Genomic DNA, 15,648 nt, shown 5'->3' with positions numbered 1-15,648 from the left:
TCTCTTCTCCTCCTGTGACCCCTATAATGCAAATGTTGTTGGATTTATGTTGTCCCAGGGGTCTCTTAGGCTGTCTTTATTTCTTCTCATTCTTTTTTCTTTATTCTGTTCTGCAGCAGTGAATTCTACCATTCTGTCTTCCAGGTCACTTATCCGTTCTTCTGCCTCAGTTATTCTGCTATTGATTCCTTCTAGTGTATTTTTCATTTCAGTTATTGTATTGTTCATCTCTGTTTGTTTGTTCTTTAATTCTTGTAGGTCTTTGTTAAACATTTCTTGCATCTTCTTGATCTTTGCCTCCATTCTTTTTCTGAGGTCCTGTATCATCTTCACTATTATTATTCTGAATTCTTTTTCTGGAAGGTTGCCTATCTCCACTTCATTTAGCTGTTTTTCTGGGGTTTTGTTTTGTTTCTTCATCTGGTACATAGCCCTCTGCCTTTTCATCTTGTCTGTCTCTCTGTGAATGTGCTTTTTGTTCCACAGGCTGCAGGATTGTTGTTCTTCTTGCTTCTGCTGTCTGCCCTCTGGTGGATGAGGCTGTCTAAGAGGCTTGTGCAAGGTTCCTGATGGGAGGGGCTGGTGGTGGGTAGAGCTGGGTGTGGCTCTGGTGGGCAGAGCTCAGTAAAACTTTAATCTGCTTGTGTGCTGATGGGTGGGACTGTGTTCCTTCCCTGTTGGTTGTTTGGCCTGAGGCGACCCAGCACTGGAGCCTACATGCTCTTTGGTGGGGCGAATGGTGGACTCCGGGAGGGCCCACTTTCCTGTTGATGATTGTTCAGCAGTTAGTTGTGATACTGGTGCTCTCGCAAGAGGGAGTGAGTGCACGTCCTTCTGCTCCACCATCTTGAACCAATCTCCCCAGGGCCCCACTCTTATTTAATCTTAATTACTTTCTTAGATGCTTCCTCTCTAAATACAGCCACACTGAAGGTTAGGGCTTCAACACATGAATTTGGGGGAGATGCAACATTCAGGCCATAAAAGATGCTATTGTAATTGTATATTAGAACTATTCTCTTAATTTCCTTTTGAGATTTTCCTTCAGCCTTTTAAAATTAATGCCTACCCCAGTGGAGCCACTGTTACCAGTTTCCTATGTATCCTCTTCCCTGCTTCTTTTCTGTCTCTGTCTCATAATCTTTGTATTATCTGCAACTTGTTTTTCTTCCACTTGATTCACTGGCAATTGCTAAATATTTATTGAGTGTCTCTAATGTGTTTAGCAGTGTGTTAAGCAGTATGGGAAGTATAAAGAAGTACGACAAGGTTCCTGCCCTTAAAGATTTTCAATCTAGTTGAAGAGACAAGATATGTACAAAATAATTAGGGAATAGTTTATAAGCATATGTAATCAAGTTCTCAGCTGTGTGGCTTATGCCCTAGGATGTAAATAAACTGTCTAAGTGTAGGTCACAGCAGTATCCCCAGCCCCAAGATCAGTATAGGAGGAATAGAATATGAGCTCAATAAATGCATGTTGGATGAATTTAACACTGTCGGTCTTTGGAATCTCACCTGGCAGAGGCTAGCCCTCCCATTCATCTTGGAAGATGATCCCTAGGGAACTCTGTTCTGCAAAGGGGCACTTAGCACCTATCTGAAAACCTTGGGGCTCTCTAACTGGTTCAGGTTACAGCCTAGTGGTAGGCTCACAGACATAAAACACATTTCTCAGCAAGTGCTCTGGTGTCTTTCTAAAATAAGTTCTTACATAAATAGATCCTTGTTAAGTTCCACCAAGTAAACTGAGGAGTATGAAGGAAGAGGGAAGAAAGCATGGCCTAGGCATGGGGGGAAATGTCCCAGAAACTTCCAAACTGACAGCCAGGAAGTGGTGCCAGAGGCTTTGGGTTCCAGGCAAGAAGCTGGTGCCCAAGGAAAGGTTATGGATCTAGTCCTTTAAAACGTGTTTTTTTTCCCCGATTCCAAGATCAAGGTAGAAAACTTGAAAAACAAATCACAGTGTAAAGAAGAAAGTAAACTCTCTGTAAACCATGACTCAGAGATAACCATTGTTTGCATCATTATAAATACATTGCATGTAATTTTACATGAGCTTAACAGAAGGAAAAGAAACCAAACTTAAGATAAATATTTCTTCAAAGTGAGATATTATTTCTTAAAAGGAGTCTTCTAAGATTAAAGAATTCAGAGACATTTTAAGAAGTTGGGGTTATTACAGAAGTTCTCAAGCTGGGGTGATTTTGCCCCCATCCCCCAGGACATTTTGGCAATGTCTAGAGACGTTTTTGGTTGTCACAGCTTGGTGTGGGGTTGCTGCTGGGGTACAGTCTAGGGGTGCTGCTAAACATTCTACAAAACACAGGACAGTCTGCCACAGCAAAGAATCATCCAGCCCCAGATGTCAGCAGTGCCATGAGAAACCCTGGGTTACAGCAGTGTTGTGCTGGGTTTAAGCAGCACATTTAAAAAATACATTTATTTGTTTATTATTTATTTATTTTGGCTGCATCGGGTCTTAGTTGCGGCATGCGGACTTCTTAGTTGTGGCATGAGAACTCTTAGTTGCAGCATGCATGCGGGATCTAGTTCCCTGACTTAGGGATCAAACCCGGGCCCCCTGCATTGGGAGCGCAGAGTCTTACCCACTGGACCGCCAGGGAAGTCCCTCAAGCAGTACATATTTTTAAAGAGCCTAAGTTTGTTTTCAGTAAGTAAGGGATAGTCAGCTTTCTCGGGGATCAGTGGAGTAAGCAGTTGTGAGCATGGCCTCCAGCCAGGTGGTCTGAGTTTGAACTCTGACTCTGCCACTTACTGGCAAAGTGACCTCGGGCAACCTCTTTGGGCCTCAGTTTCCTCATCTGCAAAACTGGGGTAATGTTACACCTACCTCATGCAGCTGTAGTGAGGGCTGAATGAGCTAGTATAAGCAAAGTGCTTGGAACAGTGTCTAGTTTATGCTAAGCTCCACAGAAATATTATTATTATTATATGAATATCTTAAACCAAACTAGAAACACAACTTAAGCTTACTTTTAGGTTAATTCGCCTAAGGAATTTAGTAGAGAAAAATAGACACATAAGTATTATTTTCTAATGGAACCCTTAAGAAAAATAAACAAAATGAGTGCAGCGAGGGGTCACTTATAAATCTAAGTACATGAATTCAGAGGTTCAGCAAGTCTTTCCTGCTTTCTGGAATTACTTGATCAATGCTAGGTGACTTATTGCTTCAGAAAACACTTTTTTCCCCCTTTAGATTAAAAAGTTTGAATACATTCTCATAGTTCAAAACTCAAAACAATATACCAATAAAATGTCACACAGTCTCACTCTCACTGCTGTCCTCCCCACTCTCCCATAGGTAACCACTTTAATTCATTTCTGGTGTATCAGTCCAGTGTTTCTCTACGAAAGCAAATGCAAATGCTATGTATTCTTATTTAGCTCCCCACGTTTTTCCATTCAACAGTCTATCTTGGCTATCTAGCAATCTTTCCATATTACAATCTTTCCTTCCATTTTAGCACACAAGGAGCTGCTTCATCCTCTTTTAAGGTGATACAGTATTCCATTATGAAGATGACCCACACTTTGCTTATAAATGTTTTGTAATTATTAATAAATATTAACAAATTGTCCTCCATGTAGGGTTGTGTCATGTTAGACTCCCACTGGCAATGTCTGAATACGCTTATTTTCCTCCAGGTATCACAGTCGTTTTCAGACAATTAACCATTCAAAATTGTACCACACTGGCAGGTATTACTGGGAGGTAGAAGTGGGAAACAAGGCTAAATGGACGTTGGGGGTTTGTCAAGGCTGTCTTCCTGGGAACAAGGAGAATCAGCCATTAGTTCAGGGTGGATTCTGGGCAATTGGGTAATATACGAAGGGCAATCAGGTTGCACTGGTCCTGGGAGAACCCTGTATTTAATGCTGACAGTAAGACCCAGTAAAATTGTTGTTTTTATGGACTATCAGTTCTATAATTTGAATAATAGATCTCTTCTCCATCATTTTTTTTTTCTCCATCATTTTAATGTTTCTTTTATAGAAGCCTTTTGGCCTAATTTCGATGCTGAAACAGATCTAATCCTCTTAACACTTATTCAGTAAAAAGATTAAGTACTTGGGCTTCCCTGGTGGCGCAGTGGTTGAGAGTCCGCCTGCTGATGCAGGGCACACGGGTTCGTGCCCCGGTCTGAGAGGATCCCACATGCCGCGGAGCGGCTGGGCCCATGAGCCATGGCCGCTGAGCCTGCGCGTCCGGAGCCTGTGCTCCGCAACGGGAGAGGCCACAACAGTGAGAGGCCCGTGTACCGCACAAAAAAAAAAAAGATGAAGTACTTGGGAGACCACTATGCTTCATTTTCTTTCAGTTTGTAGGTATAACTTAGCCAGTAAATTTAATCTTAGTATTTCTGGATTCTTTTTAAGTTTTACCCCCACCAAAACCCAAAATACATTATTTTCTCCCTTATTTTCAACAACTATAAAAACATCATTGCAATGTCAATTTCATAGATGCTATGGGTCTCAACTGTCAAGTGCTGTAGAAATTCTAAGATAAAATATTTGAGAATTGCATTCCTTAACATAGCTAATAAAATTTTTTTATTAAAAAAATTCATACCACATAGTTTACTTCATATTTACATCTTGACTTTCTCATTCAGCTTCTGTTTTTCCTGGAGTTTCTAATTGTGTTTCTTTTTTCTTGTTGGTTACACGAGATATTTATCTTTGTCTCCTTGACAGCAAGCTGCAGGAGATTTAAATGCTTCTATGAAGGAGTCGTAGACATTCTACTATACCTCATTAAAGGGCTCAGTTTCCCTAAAACCCTGGACCCCAAATATCTATACCTCAACATACCCCAGTTTGCCAGGTATCCCATTTTTCCAAAATTTCGTTCCTCCAAGACCTCAGTTCTGCCAGTTCCACCAGTTCCACCAGATACTCATTGCTCTCAATATTCTAACTTCTGTGTAACCTTTTTTTTTTTTCCAGTGTTCTCCTTTCGAGACTACAGGCTATCCCAGCACCTACCTCCTACACAATGTGCTTTTGCCCAGCTCACTTGCTCTGGTGTGGCCATAAGACACTCCCTTATCCTGCTTCCTCTCCAGGAAGTGCCTGCCTAGCTAGGCCATGGTTATTCAGCTTTGGTTGAACTCCACAGGTGCTGAACAAGGCCAAGTATGGTCCGATATGGATAAACCGCTTAGGGCCTCAGATCCATGTGAACCTGGCCAGTGCCCCACTCCTGGAGCAAGTGATGCGCCAAGAGGGCAAGTACCCAGTACGGAACGACATGGAACTATGGAGGGAGCACCGGGACCAGCAGGGCCTGACCTATGGGCCCTTCACCACGTGAGCTGGGGCCTGGGGGACTGGAACAGGCCCCCAGGGGGGCCAGGCCCAAGGACAGTGGCACTGGGCAGCCAGTGGATAATGGGCAGGGTAGTATCTCCCTGTGTCCTCTGAGCCTGAAACTCGTCTAGAAAGTGGTGGTTGGGTTGGGCTGAAGCCCATGGACCATTCATTGGCTTTTCCACTAATGTATCGTATGACTATGAACAAATGAATAATTTCCCCTTCCTTGGGCTTATGTTTCTCATGTGTAAAATGGGAAGCTTGGATTAGAGTATCTCCAAGATATCTCTAAGAACTTTCAAGCTCCGTTATTCTATATTATGGTTGAAAACATACCAACTCAAATCATAATGGGACATATTTACTTGTAGTTGAAAAAAACATCATCACCATACTAGTTGGGAGGGCTCAATTTAATTAAAAATATTTTCCAAGTTATGTATTATATGCTTGTTGTTGGTTATAACTTTCCTGGATGCTTTCCACTCACAGAGATAGATGTAGGTTTTAGCCTTAAAGTTATACCTAGAAAAGTTAAGATTATTCTGGCAGTGACAAACTGAAAGATGGGCTGAGTGTATTATATATGCATATATCAATTAAGGTAAAAAATTGAGAATCATTGGTGATTCTCAGTGCCACGGCTTGTAATTGGATATATTACAGGCTTCTTTTTACTATAGTGTGTTAAAAGAGCTCCAAAAACAATGAATGGCTTTTGATTTTCCCTAGTTGCTTGATATCCATGTTTTTTAAAGTCATTTTTTAAGGGATTAAAGTTGATCCTGGTGGTGGAAGTAGTAGCAGTAACACTGATGATAACTAAGTATGTGTTTATAACATGCCAGGCATCAGGCTAGTCTCTTTACATTTATTATTTCATCTTATCTTCACAACAAACTCATGAAGTAGATAGTATTATTATCCCCATTTTATAGATGAAGAAACTGAGGCCTAGAAGGGTTTTTGCACCACTTGCCAGAAGTGACACAACTAGTGAGTAGTGGAATAGATCTCTCTGATTCTGGAATGCAAGGACCTACTGCCATGACATGTTTGGGAAGGAAACGGACTGGTTGGAAGGTTCATTTTATCTGTCTTTGATGCTTATACATTCATTCTGTCATTGCATGTCTTTCTTTATTCCTGGTTCCTTCACAGGTGGGTGGTTTCAGAGCTTAATTTCTGGGCCCTTTTTTCAAGGTTCTGGGAAGAGAATAGAGAATGTTCTTCAAGAACTCTTTAACCTGATGTCTGACCCTGAGGGCAAGATTTGTGTCTCAGGTATGCTCTACAGTATTTGAGACCCAAATCTTGCCAAGGGAGTAAATCCTGGAAGTTAATTTTTTATGGTGACGGATGGTAACTAGTCTTATTGTGGTGATCATCTCGCAATGTATACAGATATCAAATCATTATATTGTACACCTGAAACCAATATAATGTTATATGTCAATTATACCTCAATAATAATAATAAAAAACATTTGGGTCTCACAGGTTTTCACAGGTCAGGCCATCATTGGACTTGATTGCTCAGATTTAGAACTGGAGCTAAACATGATATATACCCCTTTGTGATCTATTTATAACTGTTTACCCTAAAGCCAGTTTCCTAAATATGTTATACCATATATGTCTTTAAAAGCTATTTTGCTAACCTGTGATAACCTTTTTTGTTTTAACATATATACTTTTTAAATCTCATTTTTTGAGTGACTGTCGTTTCCCCAAGAAATATTTTAACAACCACAGAAAGTTTCAGATTTAAGTCCTGCAAATCCTACTGTTGGGAGAGTTTTACTCTTGGAGAAGCACCTAAAACCTGAAGTTCCAATAAATAGGTCTATTCTGGTTTTTATTTCCTTTCCAACAACACTTTTAGTTTATCTTTTTTTTTTCATAAATTTATTTTATTTTATTTATTTTTGGCTGCGTTGGGTCTTTGTTGCTGCGTGCGGGCTTTCTCTAGTTGCAGCGAGCGGGGGCTACTCTTTGTTGCGGTGCGCAGGCTTCTCATTGTGGTGGCTTCTCTTGTCGTGGAGCACGGGCTCTAGGCTCGCGGGCTCAGTAGTTGTGGCACTCGGGCTTAGCTGCTCCACGACATGTGGGATCTTCCCAGACCAGAGATCTAACCCGTGTCCCCTGCATTGGCAGGTGGATTCTTAACCAGTGCGCCACCAGGGAAGTCCCTAGTTTATCTTTTTGCAGGTTTTCCCCAACATAATAAAGAAAACTCCTGGGGTTTGAGGTTCATTTATTTATTTATTTAGCTTGTTTTTTGAGGTTCATTTAAATAAAAATATATTTTAAAAATTTATTGAAGTGCAGTTGACTTATACTTCAAAATAAAAAACCTGAATATTGCCTTCAGACTTTTTAAACGTTTTCCTTTTTAAAATACCTTATTGGTTTTTAAAATTCAAAAGTAATACTTATTGGAAAAATTCCATCCCATCCTCCTAAGTAATTCTCATCAGTAATTTGGTGTGTATTCTTCTTCCCTCCTTTGTGCTGAAACATGCAGATATGCATGTGGATATGTAGGATTTCCTCTCTTCCTCTTAAAATTGTACCATATTATACTTATTACTCTGCAGCTGGCTTTTTAAAAATTGACCCATACCCAGCTTGCTTAGGAAAGGTAACAGGTTTGGGGGACAGCTGAGGGTGGCAGCAGCCCCTGAATATTAAGCTCCTGTTTGGGAAGCATGTTTCCACCCACACGAACATCCCTGCCTAACAGGGGTGAGACCCAGCCACCTACTGGATGGCTATGGCAAGAGAGCCTGGAGATCAGCTTGGTAGCTCTCTCTGTCCCCTTGGCCTACGGAGCTAAGGTCCAGAATCTGAGCACCCCAAGAACCCTCATTTGCTCCTCCTTTATTCCTCATCCTCCACACAGAGGGACTGGAACCACCATAGCTCCATAGCTCATTTCACATACAGAAGATTCTGGAGTTGTATCATCCTAAGATAATCACAGTAAACATTCATTAAGCATTCACCATTTGCCAGGCACTGATCTAAGCACATTAATTATCCTGCTAAGATAGGCACTCTTATTATTCCCATTTTACAGAAGGGGAAACCGAGGCACAGAGGATTTAAGTCACCTGCCTAAGGTCACTCAGCCAGTCATCATCCGACCTGTGATTTGACCCTAGACAGACTGATTCCAGATGCCCACCGTAACTACTTCCTTTATGCTGTTAGTGAGATTCTGAAGTTTTGTGATTCAAAGATTCTGTTATCTGAAAGTTTGTGATTCTTTAATTCTAGGTCTAGGAGTCTGAGATTTTCCTCGAGTCCATAGGGGTCTCAGGGTGGGAAGATACCATCTAATCCAATCCCCACCAGACACGTACCTTGGTGTCTCTCCTCCATTCTCTACAGGCAAGGACAGCAGTGGTACCGGCTCCGCCAGGCTCTGAACCAGCGGTTGCTGAAGCCAGCTGAGGCTGCGCTCTACACAGATGCTCTGAATGAGGTGATTGAGGACTTCATGACTCGACTGAACCAGCAGCGGGCAGAGAGCGCCTCGGGGGACCATGTGCCCGACATCGCTCACAATTTCTACTTCTTTGCCCTGGAAGGTACCCTTGTGGGGAGAGGGGCTGGGTGGGCGTGAGTCGGGTAGGTTGTGCTCTCCTCCTCGAAGCCCCCTGGACTCTGTGTGCCGTGGCCCTGCCTCCTGTGACGGCCCCTGTGCACCGCCAGCTGTTTGCTACGTCCTGTTTGAGAAACGTATTGGCTGCCTGGAGCGCTCCATCCCCCAGGACACCAAGACCTTCGTCAGATCTGTCGGGCTCATGTTCCAGAACTCGCTGTACGCCACCTTCCTCCCCAAGTGGACTCGTTCCCTGCTGCCCTTCTGGAGGCGGTATCTGGATGGCTGGAACACCATCTTCTCTTTTGGTGAGGAGTCCAGGGAGAGAAGTTGGGGCGTGGGTCCCAGGGCCTGTGCGGTAACAGCCCCCTCAGGACCCTCTCCCGGGATCTCTCTTGGTCGTTGGGAGAGCATGACTTTTGACCTCATCCTCCCCTGTTCTCCGTTGTCCCCACAGGGAAGAAGCTGATTGATCAGAAATTAGAGGAGATAGAGGCCCAACTTCAGACAGGGGGCCCAGAGAAGGCCCAGATATCTGGTTACCTGCACTTCCTGCTGACCAGTGGACAGCTCAGTCCTCGTGACGCTGAGGGCAGCCTGCCCGAGCTGCTCATGGCTGGAGTAGACACGGTGCGTGAGAGGGGCAGGCGAGGAGACCAGGGCCTCCCAGCTCCCATCCTGAGCCAATTCCCTACTCTACCCCACCTGAGCCTGACCTCCATCAGATACCCGCTTCTCTCTCCGTAACGTGGATGTAGAGCTGGAAGGAAAACAGGGTGGTCATTCAGCCTGGTGGAGGCGGGCAGGGAGTGGTCCTTGTGTAAAAGGGATCCCCTCACGCCCTGGAGCCTCTGTCAGACAGCTGGGAAGTTTCATGTCACATCTAACCCACTCCCTCGTGCTGTCAGCTAAGCCCAGAGTTGAAGAGCTTGCCCGCAGCACCTTCTTAGTGGGACCTCTTTCCTGTCCTTTCGTCACGTTGGATTTCTCTGTCACAGTCTTCTCTGCTGTTACAGAGCAGTTCTCCATCACATTGGTCCTTAGCCCACTGTGAAGTCATGTGGAGCGTGGAGGGAGAGCCCCATGAATCCCTGAGTCTAATCCTGCCACACTCGTGGCAACTTAATTTTTCTCCCACATTTTGCACGCATGCACTCACACACCCTCCCACCACCTTAACTGGCCTCTTTCTTAGAGATCTTTCCTCACTTCATCTCTTACTCTACCTCCCAGACGTCCAACACGCTGACGTGGGCCCTGTACCATCTTTCAAAGAACCCAGAGATCCAGGCAGCCCTGCATGAAGAAGTGGTGGGCATGGTGCCCGCCGGGCAGGTGCCCCAGTACAAGGACTTTGCCCACATGCCCCTGCTCAAAGCTGTGCTTAAGGAGACGCTGCGGTAGGATGCTGTCCCCGGGAGCAAGGACTCAGAGACAGGACTGGGGGTGGGGGCTGGTAGGCTGTGGCCTGGGCCAGGGATGAGATGGGAAGAGGGTCCCGGGGGACCAGAGGGGTGTGGCCGGGGGGGTGGGCACTCTGCCCCTCCTTGGATCCAGAGGCAGATCTGCACGTTCTTTTACCTGCAGTCTCTATCCTGTGGTCCCCGTGAACTCCCGGGTCATCGTGGACAAGGAAATTGAAGTTGGTGGCTTCCTCTTCCCCAAGAACGTGAGTAGGGCTGGAGAGCCAGGGTTCCCAGGGGGACCCTGCAGCCCTCTGCTGATGTGCCACCCATTCTTTGTCTGCAGACCCAGTTTGTGTTCTGCCACTACGTGGTGTCCCGGGACCCTCGCATCTTCCCTGAGCCGGACAGCTTCGAGCCCCAACGTTGGCTGAGGAAGAGCCAGCCTGATGCCCTCAGGGCCCAACACCCATTCGGCTCTGTGCCCTTTGGTTACGGGGTCCGGGCCTGCCTGGGCCGCAGGATTGCAGAGCTGGAGATGCAGCTGCTGCTGACAAGGGTGAACGGGGAGAGACAGGAGGGCCGCGCGGGCCACGGGTGCTGAAGGAGGCGGGAGGCACGGGGTGGGAGCGTGCGGAGGAGGGCGGTGGATGGAGGCCACAGACTCTAATCGCCCGTGCGCCTTTTACTTCCCAGCTGATCCAGCAGTACGAGGTGGCCCTGGCCCCTGAGACGGGGGAGGTGACCAGTGTGGCTCGAATCGTGCTCGTTCCCAATAAGAAGGTGGGCCTGCGTTTCCTGCAGAGACAGAGCTGAGCCTCCTTCCCACCCTCCCTGGCACATGAAGAAGGAGAGGAAGGGGCTGCCAGGTGCCAGAGGTTGGAGAAACTCAGTGTAGTTCCTGTAGGACCCTGAGCTTTTGCCACTTTCATCATTTTGAGCATCTCCCTCTCAGATAAAAAGCCGCCTCTGTGGCACGTCGCTAACCTCGGGGAAAATATAGAATAAAGGGGCTTTTATTCATAACTGGAGACCTTTGTGATTCTTTCTGACCCCCCAGCATCTGAACCTCTTTCTGTGTTTGGGGAACACCCTCTCCCCACTTAGCAAACCTGGTGGGAGGCAGAACCGCCTCCCTTCGTGGAAGCTGAGAACGCCGTATGCTTTCCCAGACCTCACAGAGAAGCCTTAGCTTCACCTGGCATTGGCTGAGGCCCTGCCCAGGTAGAAGCTGCAGAGCCATTCCCCAGGCACCGAGAGGACACCCTCTTTTGAATAGAAAGTGCTTAGATACAGGCAGTGACATGCTATAAAAATGGTCGGAAGAATTCTAGGCCAGGCCTACAGGAATGACTCTAGGGACACCACTGGGGGGGCTGATCAGTCTGGAAAGCACCGTGTTGGTCACACTCAGGAGAATGAGAGTTGGGAAGCTGTCACTACAACTATTGGCCCCAGAGCTACTCCATGTCTCCCAGGTCTATGCTGACTAAAGAAAAAAAGAAAAGATGCCCCCTCCTCCCAACTACCCCTGACAACAGGAAGAACAGGAGCAGCAGAGGGTGGTCTCTGTCTCACGACCACCTTCCAAACCTCTCACGTACAACTGAGAGGTGGAGCCTAAATCCCACCTGGAACTTCAAGAGAGTCTGGGGATTGTAGTTTCTAACTTTCCAGCCTCTTCAGTACAGGAAGCCAACAAGAAGGAAAGTGGGTTGGCATCGAGATCCAGTGTACCACAACACAAGCCTGAAAAGTCAACAAATCCCAGCCTCAAGGAGGCCCAGCCCTAGTGGGAAATTTCTGCTGAGTCATAGAAAACTAAAGCAGAATTTCTTCTGTCTGTGGGGATTTGAGTTTGAGCCTATTAAAAAACTCACGTCATTGCCCTGATTAAAATCCTTCCATGGCTCCCCTCAGTCCTGAGGCAAAGTCCTAAGTGGCTTAGAAGACTCGGTGTTCTGGCACCCTGGCCTCCACACTCCCCTATCCCCCCTCCACCCTTCCACAGCTGAGCCCAAATTCCTTGTATTTCCCTGAGCACATTATGCTCTTTCGGGCCTCGATACTTTGTACTTAATGTCTGCTGTCCTTGGAACACCCTCTTCACCAACTGGCCTGTCGTCTCACAGAACTTGCTCTTCCTCTAGACTCAGCTCAAATGTCGCCACCTCTGCAAAGCCTTCCCTGACCTCTCAGGGTGAGCCTGAGCACTTCCTCTTGTGCTCTCCCCCATCCATCCCCTAGAACCGAGCGCTCAGCCCGGTCACCGTGTGGTAGGCCCGACTGTCTCCCCAGCCAGCTGGGAGCCCCATGGAGGGCATAATCCCAATGTCGAACTCTGTGTCTAGCACAGAGTTAATAAAGGTAATGCATACATGTTTGTTGAATGCGACTGGAATAGGAGGAAGGGAAGGGAAGGAGAGGGGGAAGATACAGAGCTTTCCATATTGAGAAGAGAAACCTGGAGAGAATTGGGCAGGATGCCTGATTATAAGGCCACAGCTCTTGAACCCACCTGTGCAGGGGTTCACTGTAAGAACTCTTTATAAAATGTAGAGGATGGGGGCTGGGCGCCAAGGGTGCTAGGATCTCTGTCGCAAAGTCAACCAGGGCAGACTGCTGCCTTTCCCAGTGTGCTGCTCCTCGGACCACCAAGGGTCAGCTGCCCAAGCCATGTGAACGCCTCAGTGCTGGCACGCTGGGTGGCGGGAAGTCTGTGTGATGTGGCTTGGGATTGAGGTTTTGTAGAGCTGTCCAAGAGTGTCAGTGTCCACGTCTGCAGCCAGTTTATGAATTTATAGGCTAATCTCACATCAAAATCTGTGAAGATCTTGTATATCCATAGGCTAGAATATTATTGAGCCATAAGAAACAAATGAAGTACTGAGTCATGCTACATCATGGATGAACCTTGAAAACATTATATTAATGAGGGAAACCAGACACAAAAGACCACATCTTGTATGATTCCACTGACATGAAATGTCTGGAATAAGCAAATCCATAGAGACAGAAAGTAAGTTAGTGGTTGCCGGGAGAATGGGGAGTGATTTTCAATGGATACGGAGTTTCTTTGGGATGACAAGTATGTTCTGGAATTAGTGGTGATGGTTGCCCAACTTCGTGAATATACTAAGTACCACTGAATTATACACGCTGCAAGAGTGAACTTTATGGTGTGTGAGTTATATCTCAATTAAAAAATCTGTGAAGATCAGTTTGGTAAGGTTATTGTAGAAATAGCTGCCGATGGAAGCCATACCTCCAGAGGCGCCACAGGAAATTGTGAAGCAGCAGTGCCCTGCTGTGCATCCTCAGGACCTAAAATCCAGTCTCTAATCAGAAATCAGCAATGCAGAACCAAAACGAGAGCTCAGAGGACTGGTGAAGTAATGATGTCCTTGTGAGGATTAATCAAAGAGCAGGCTATATCCCCTTACATTTTGATGAGGTGTAGCCACAACCTCAGAGGCTCCCCACCAAAAGTGACAAGCGACAAGTTGTGTTCTAAAAGATACAAAAGCTGAAGAGCTATTAACGCAGCTATGAAACCTTGCCCAGAGGTTGCTACTGGAAAGCCCACAGACACAGCTCTGGGAAGAAAAGAGTCAAAGACTCCTACTCAAAACAGAGAAAAGGGACTTCCCTGGTGGCGCATTGAATGAGAATCCGCCTGCCAACGCAGGGGACACAGGATTGAGCCCTGGCTCGGGAGGATCCCACATGCCGCGGAGCAACTAAGCCCGTGCGCCGCAACTATTGAGCCTGTGCTCTAGAGCCCGCGAGCCACAACTACTGAAGCCCGCGCACCTAGAGCCTGTGCGCCTAGAGCCCGTGCTCCTCAACAGAAGCCACCGCAATGAGAAGCCCGCGCACCGCAACGAAGAGTAGCTCCCGCTCGCCGCAACTAGAGAAAGCCCGCGCACAGCAACGAAGAGTCAACACAGCCAAAAATAAAATAAATTAATTTTTTTAAAAAAACAGACAAAAACAAAATACAGCATGGCCAAAGAGGTTTTCTCTTTATACCTGAGGTTCTTTAAAAAAAAATTTAAGATATCTATTGAAATATACCTACAGAAAAACGAATATGCCATAAGTGTACATGAAGTTCCTCTGCTTATATTGGGAGTTGAAAATGGCCTCTGTCTGTTTATTTTCCATCACATTGCCTGGACAAGACATTTAATGTAAATGGAAAAAATTACTTTCTTTGGCAATGATTCATTCAAATACATATAATAGCTATAGGATACAATATTGTAAATCAACTATGCTTTAATTTAAAAAAAAATCCAAGGTTTAGAAAACACACACACAGATAGCTGCAGGATGGATGTGATGTAATACGTGGGCTCTTTCCCTTGCCACCTTCTCTCTGGAGAGTGAACGCATCAGCCCTGGTGTGAGGGTTGGCCCAAAGGCCATCAGTGGCCAGTGATGGGGTGCATTTCCAGGGTCTGGGGGCTCAGGAACTCTGGACTGCCCCCATAAGTCACAGTGCAGGGATGACACAGTGAGGCTCCCTAATAACCCACCTGACTGTATAAGGAAAGAAGAATAGGATTTAGGATAATCACTGAAGAGTAGACATTAATTCAGCACAGCAGCTACATCTTTGACTGAAAAGAATGTGCACATCTCGTTGCTCCTAATTCCAGCTAATTTGAATTTGTTGGCCAAATTAGGATCCATGTTTCTGGGTACGACTTTGAGAAAACAGCTTGCCTTCTTAAACACTATGCAGCGCTCCTGGGAATAAAAAGAGAGAATCCAGTGTTTTCTGGCTATCCACATACTCGTGTTTTATAGAAGTTTTAGCCCTGAATGTATTTTGGCTTGGTAATATCGGTTTATTTTCAGGTCATTATTTATGACTCCACTTTTTTCCCCCAAAGTTAATCACTAGTTTTATTTATGTTTTTCATTGTTTGGTTTTTCTTTTTTTGTTTTCTTTACACCTTTATTGGAGTATAATTGCTTTACAATGGTGTGTTAGTTTCTGCTGTATAACAAAGTGAATCCCCTATATGTATACATATAACCTCATATCCTCTCCCTCTTGCGTGTCCCTCCCACCCTCCCTATCCCACCCCTCTAGGTGGTCACAAAGCACTGAGCTGATCTCCCTATGCTATGCGACTGCTTCCCACCAGCTATCTACTTTACATTTGGTAGGGCATATATGTCAGTGCAACTCTCTCACTTCATCCCGTCTTACCCTTCCCCCTCCCCGTGTCCTCAAGTCCGTTCTCTACATCTGTATCTTTATTCCTGTCCTGCCCCTAGG

The 15,648-nt window shown here is 45.7% G+C and overlaps 1 protein-coding gene across 2 annotated transcripts in view; it reads left to right on the top strand.

Annotated features, from left to right (window-relative positions):
- The window catches only part of CYP27A1 (cytochrome P450 family 27 subfamily A member 1), a 39,446-nt gene extending 28,060 nt beyond the window's left edge, over positions 1–11,386 (top strand). For both annotated transcript variants that reach the window (XM_024763277.1, XM_024763278.1), the window contains exons 2-9: positions 5,150–5,340; positions 8,739–8,938; positions 9,063–9,260; positions 9,410–9,582; positions 10,186–10,352; positions 10,540–10,621; positions 10,702–10,914; positions 11,052–11,386. In XM_024763277.1, coding sequence (XP_024619045.1) covers positions 5,150–5,340; positions 8,739–8,938; positions 9,063–9,260; positions 9,410–9,582; positions 10,186–10,352; positions 10,540–10,621; positions 10,702–10,914; positions 11,052–11,171 — 1,344 coding nt within the window. In that variant the 3' untranslated portion in view covers positions 11,172–11,386. The remainder of the gene's footprint in view (positions 1–5,149; positions 5,341–8,738; positions 8,939–9,062; positions 9,261–9,409; positions 9,583–10,185; positions 10,353–10,539; positions 10,622–10,701; positions 10,915–11,051) is intronic.
- Positions 11,387–15,648: the final 4,262 nt, after the last annotated feature.

This window comes from Neophocaena asiaeorientalis, unplaced genomic scaffold (genome assembly GCF_003031525.2).
Source record: "Neophocaena asiaeorientalis asiaeorientalis breed wild unplaced genomic scaffold, Neophocaena_asiaeorientalis_V1.1 scaffold86, whole genome shotgun sequence".
NCBI classification, from domain to species: domain Eukaryota; kingdom Metazoa; phylum Chordata; class Mammalia; order Artiodactyla; family Phocoenidae; genus Neophocaena; species Neophocaena asiaeorientalis.
The sequence above is the reverse complement of the archived record's forward strand: the minus strand, read 5'-3'. Positions and strand labels throughout refer to the sequence as shown.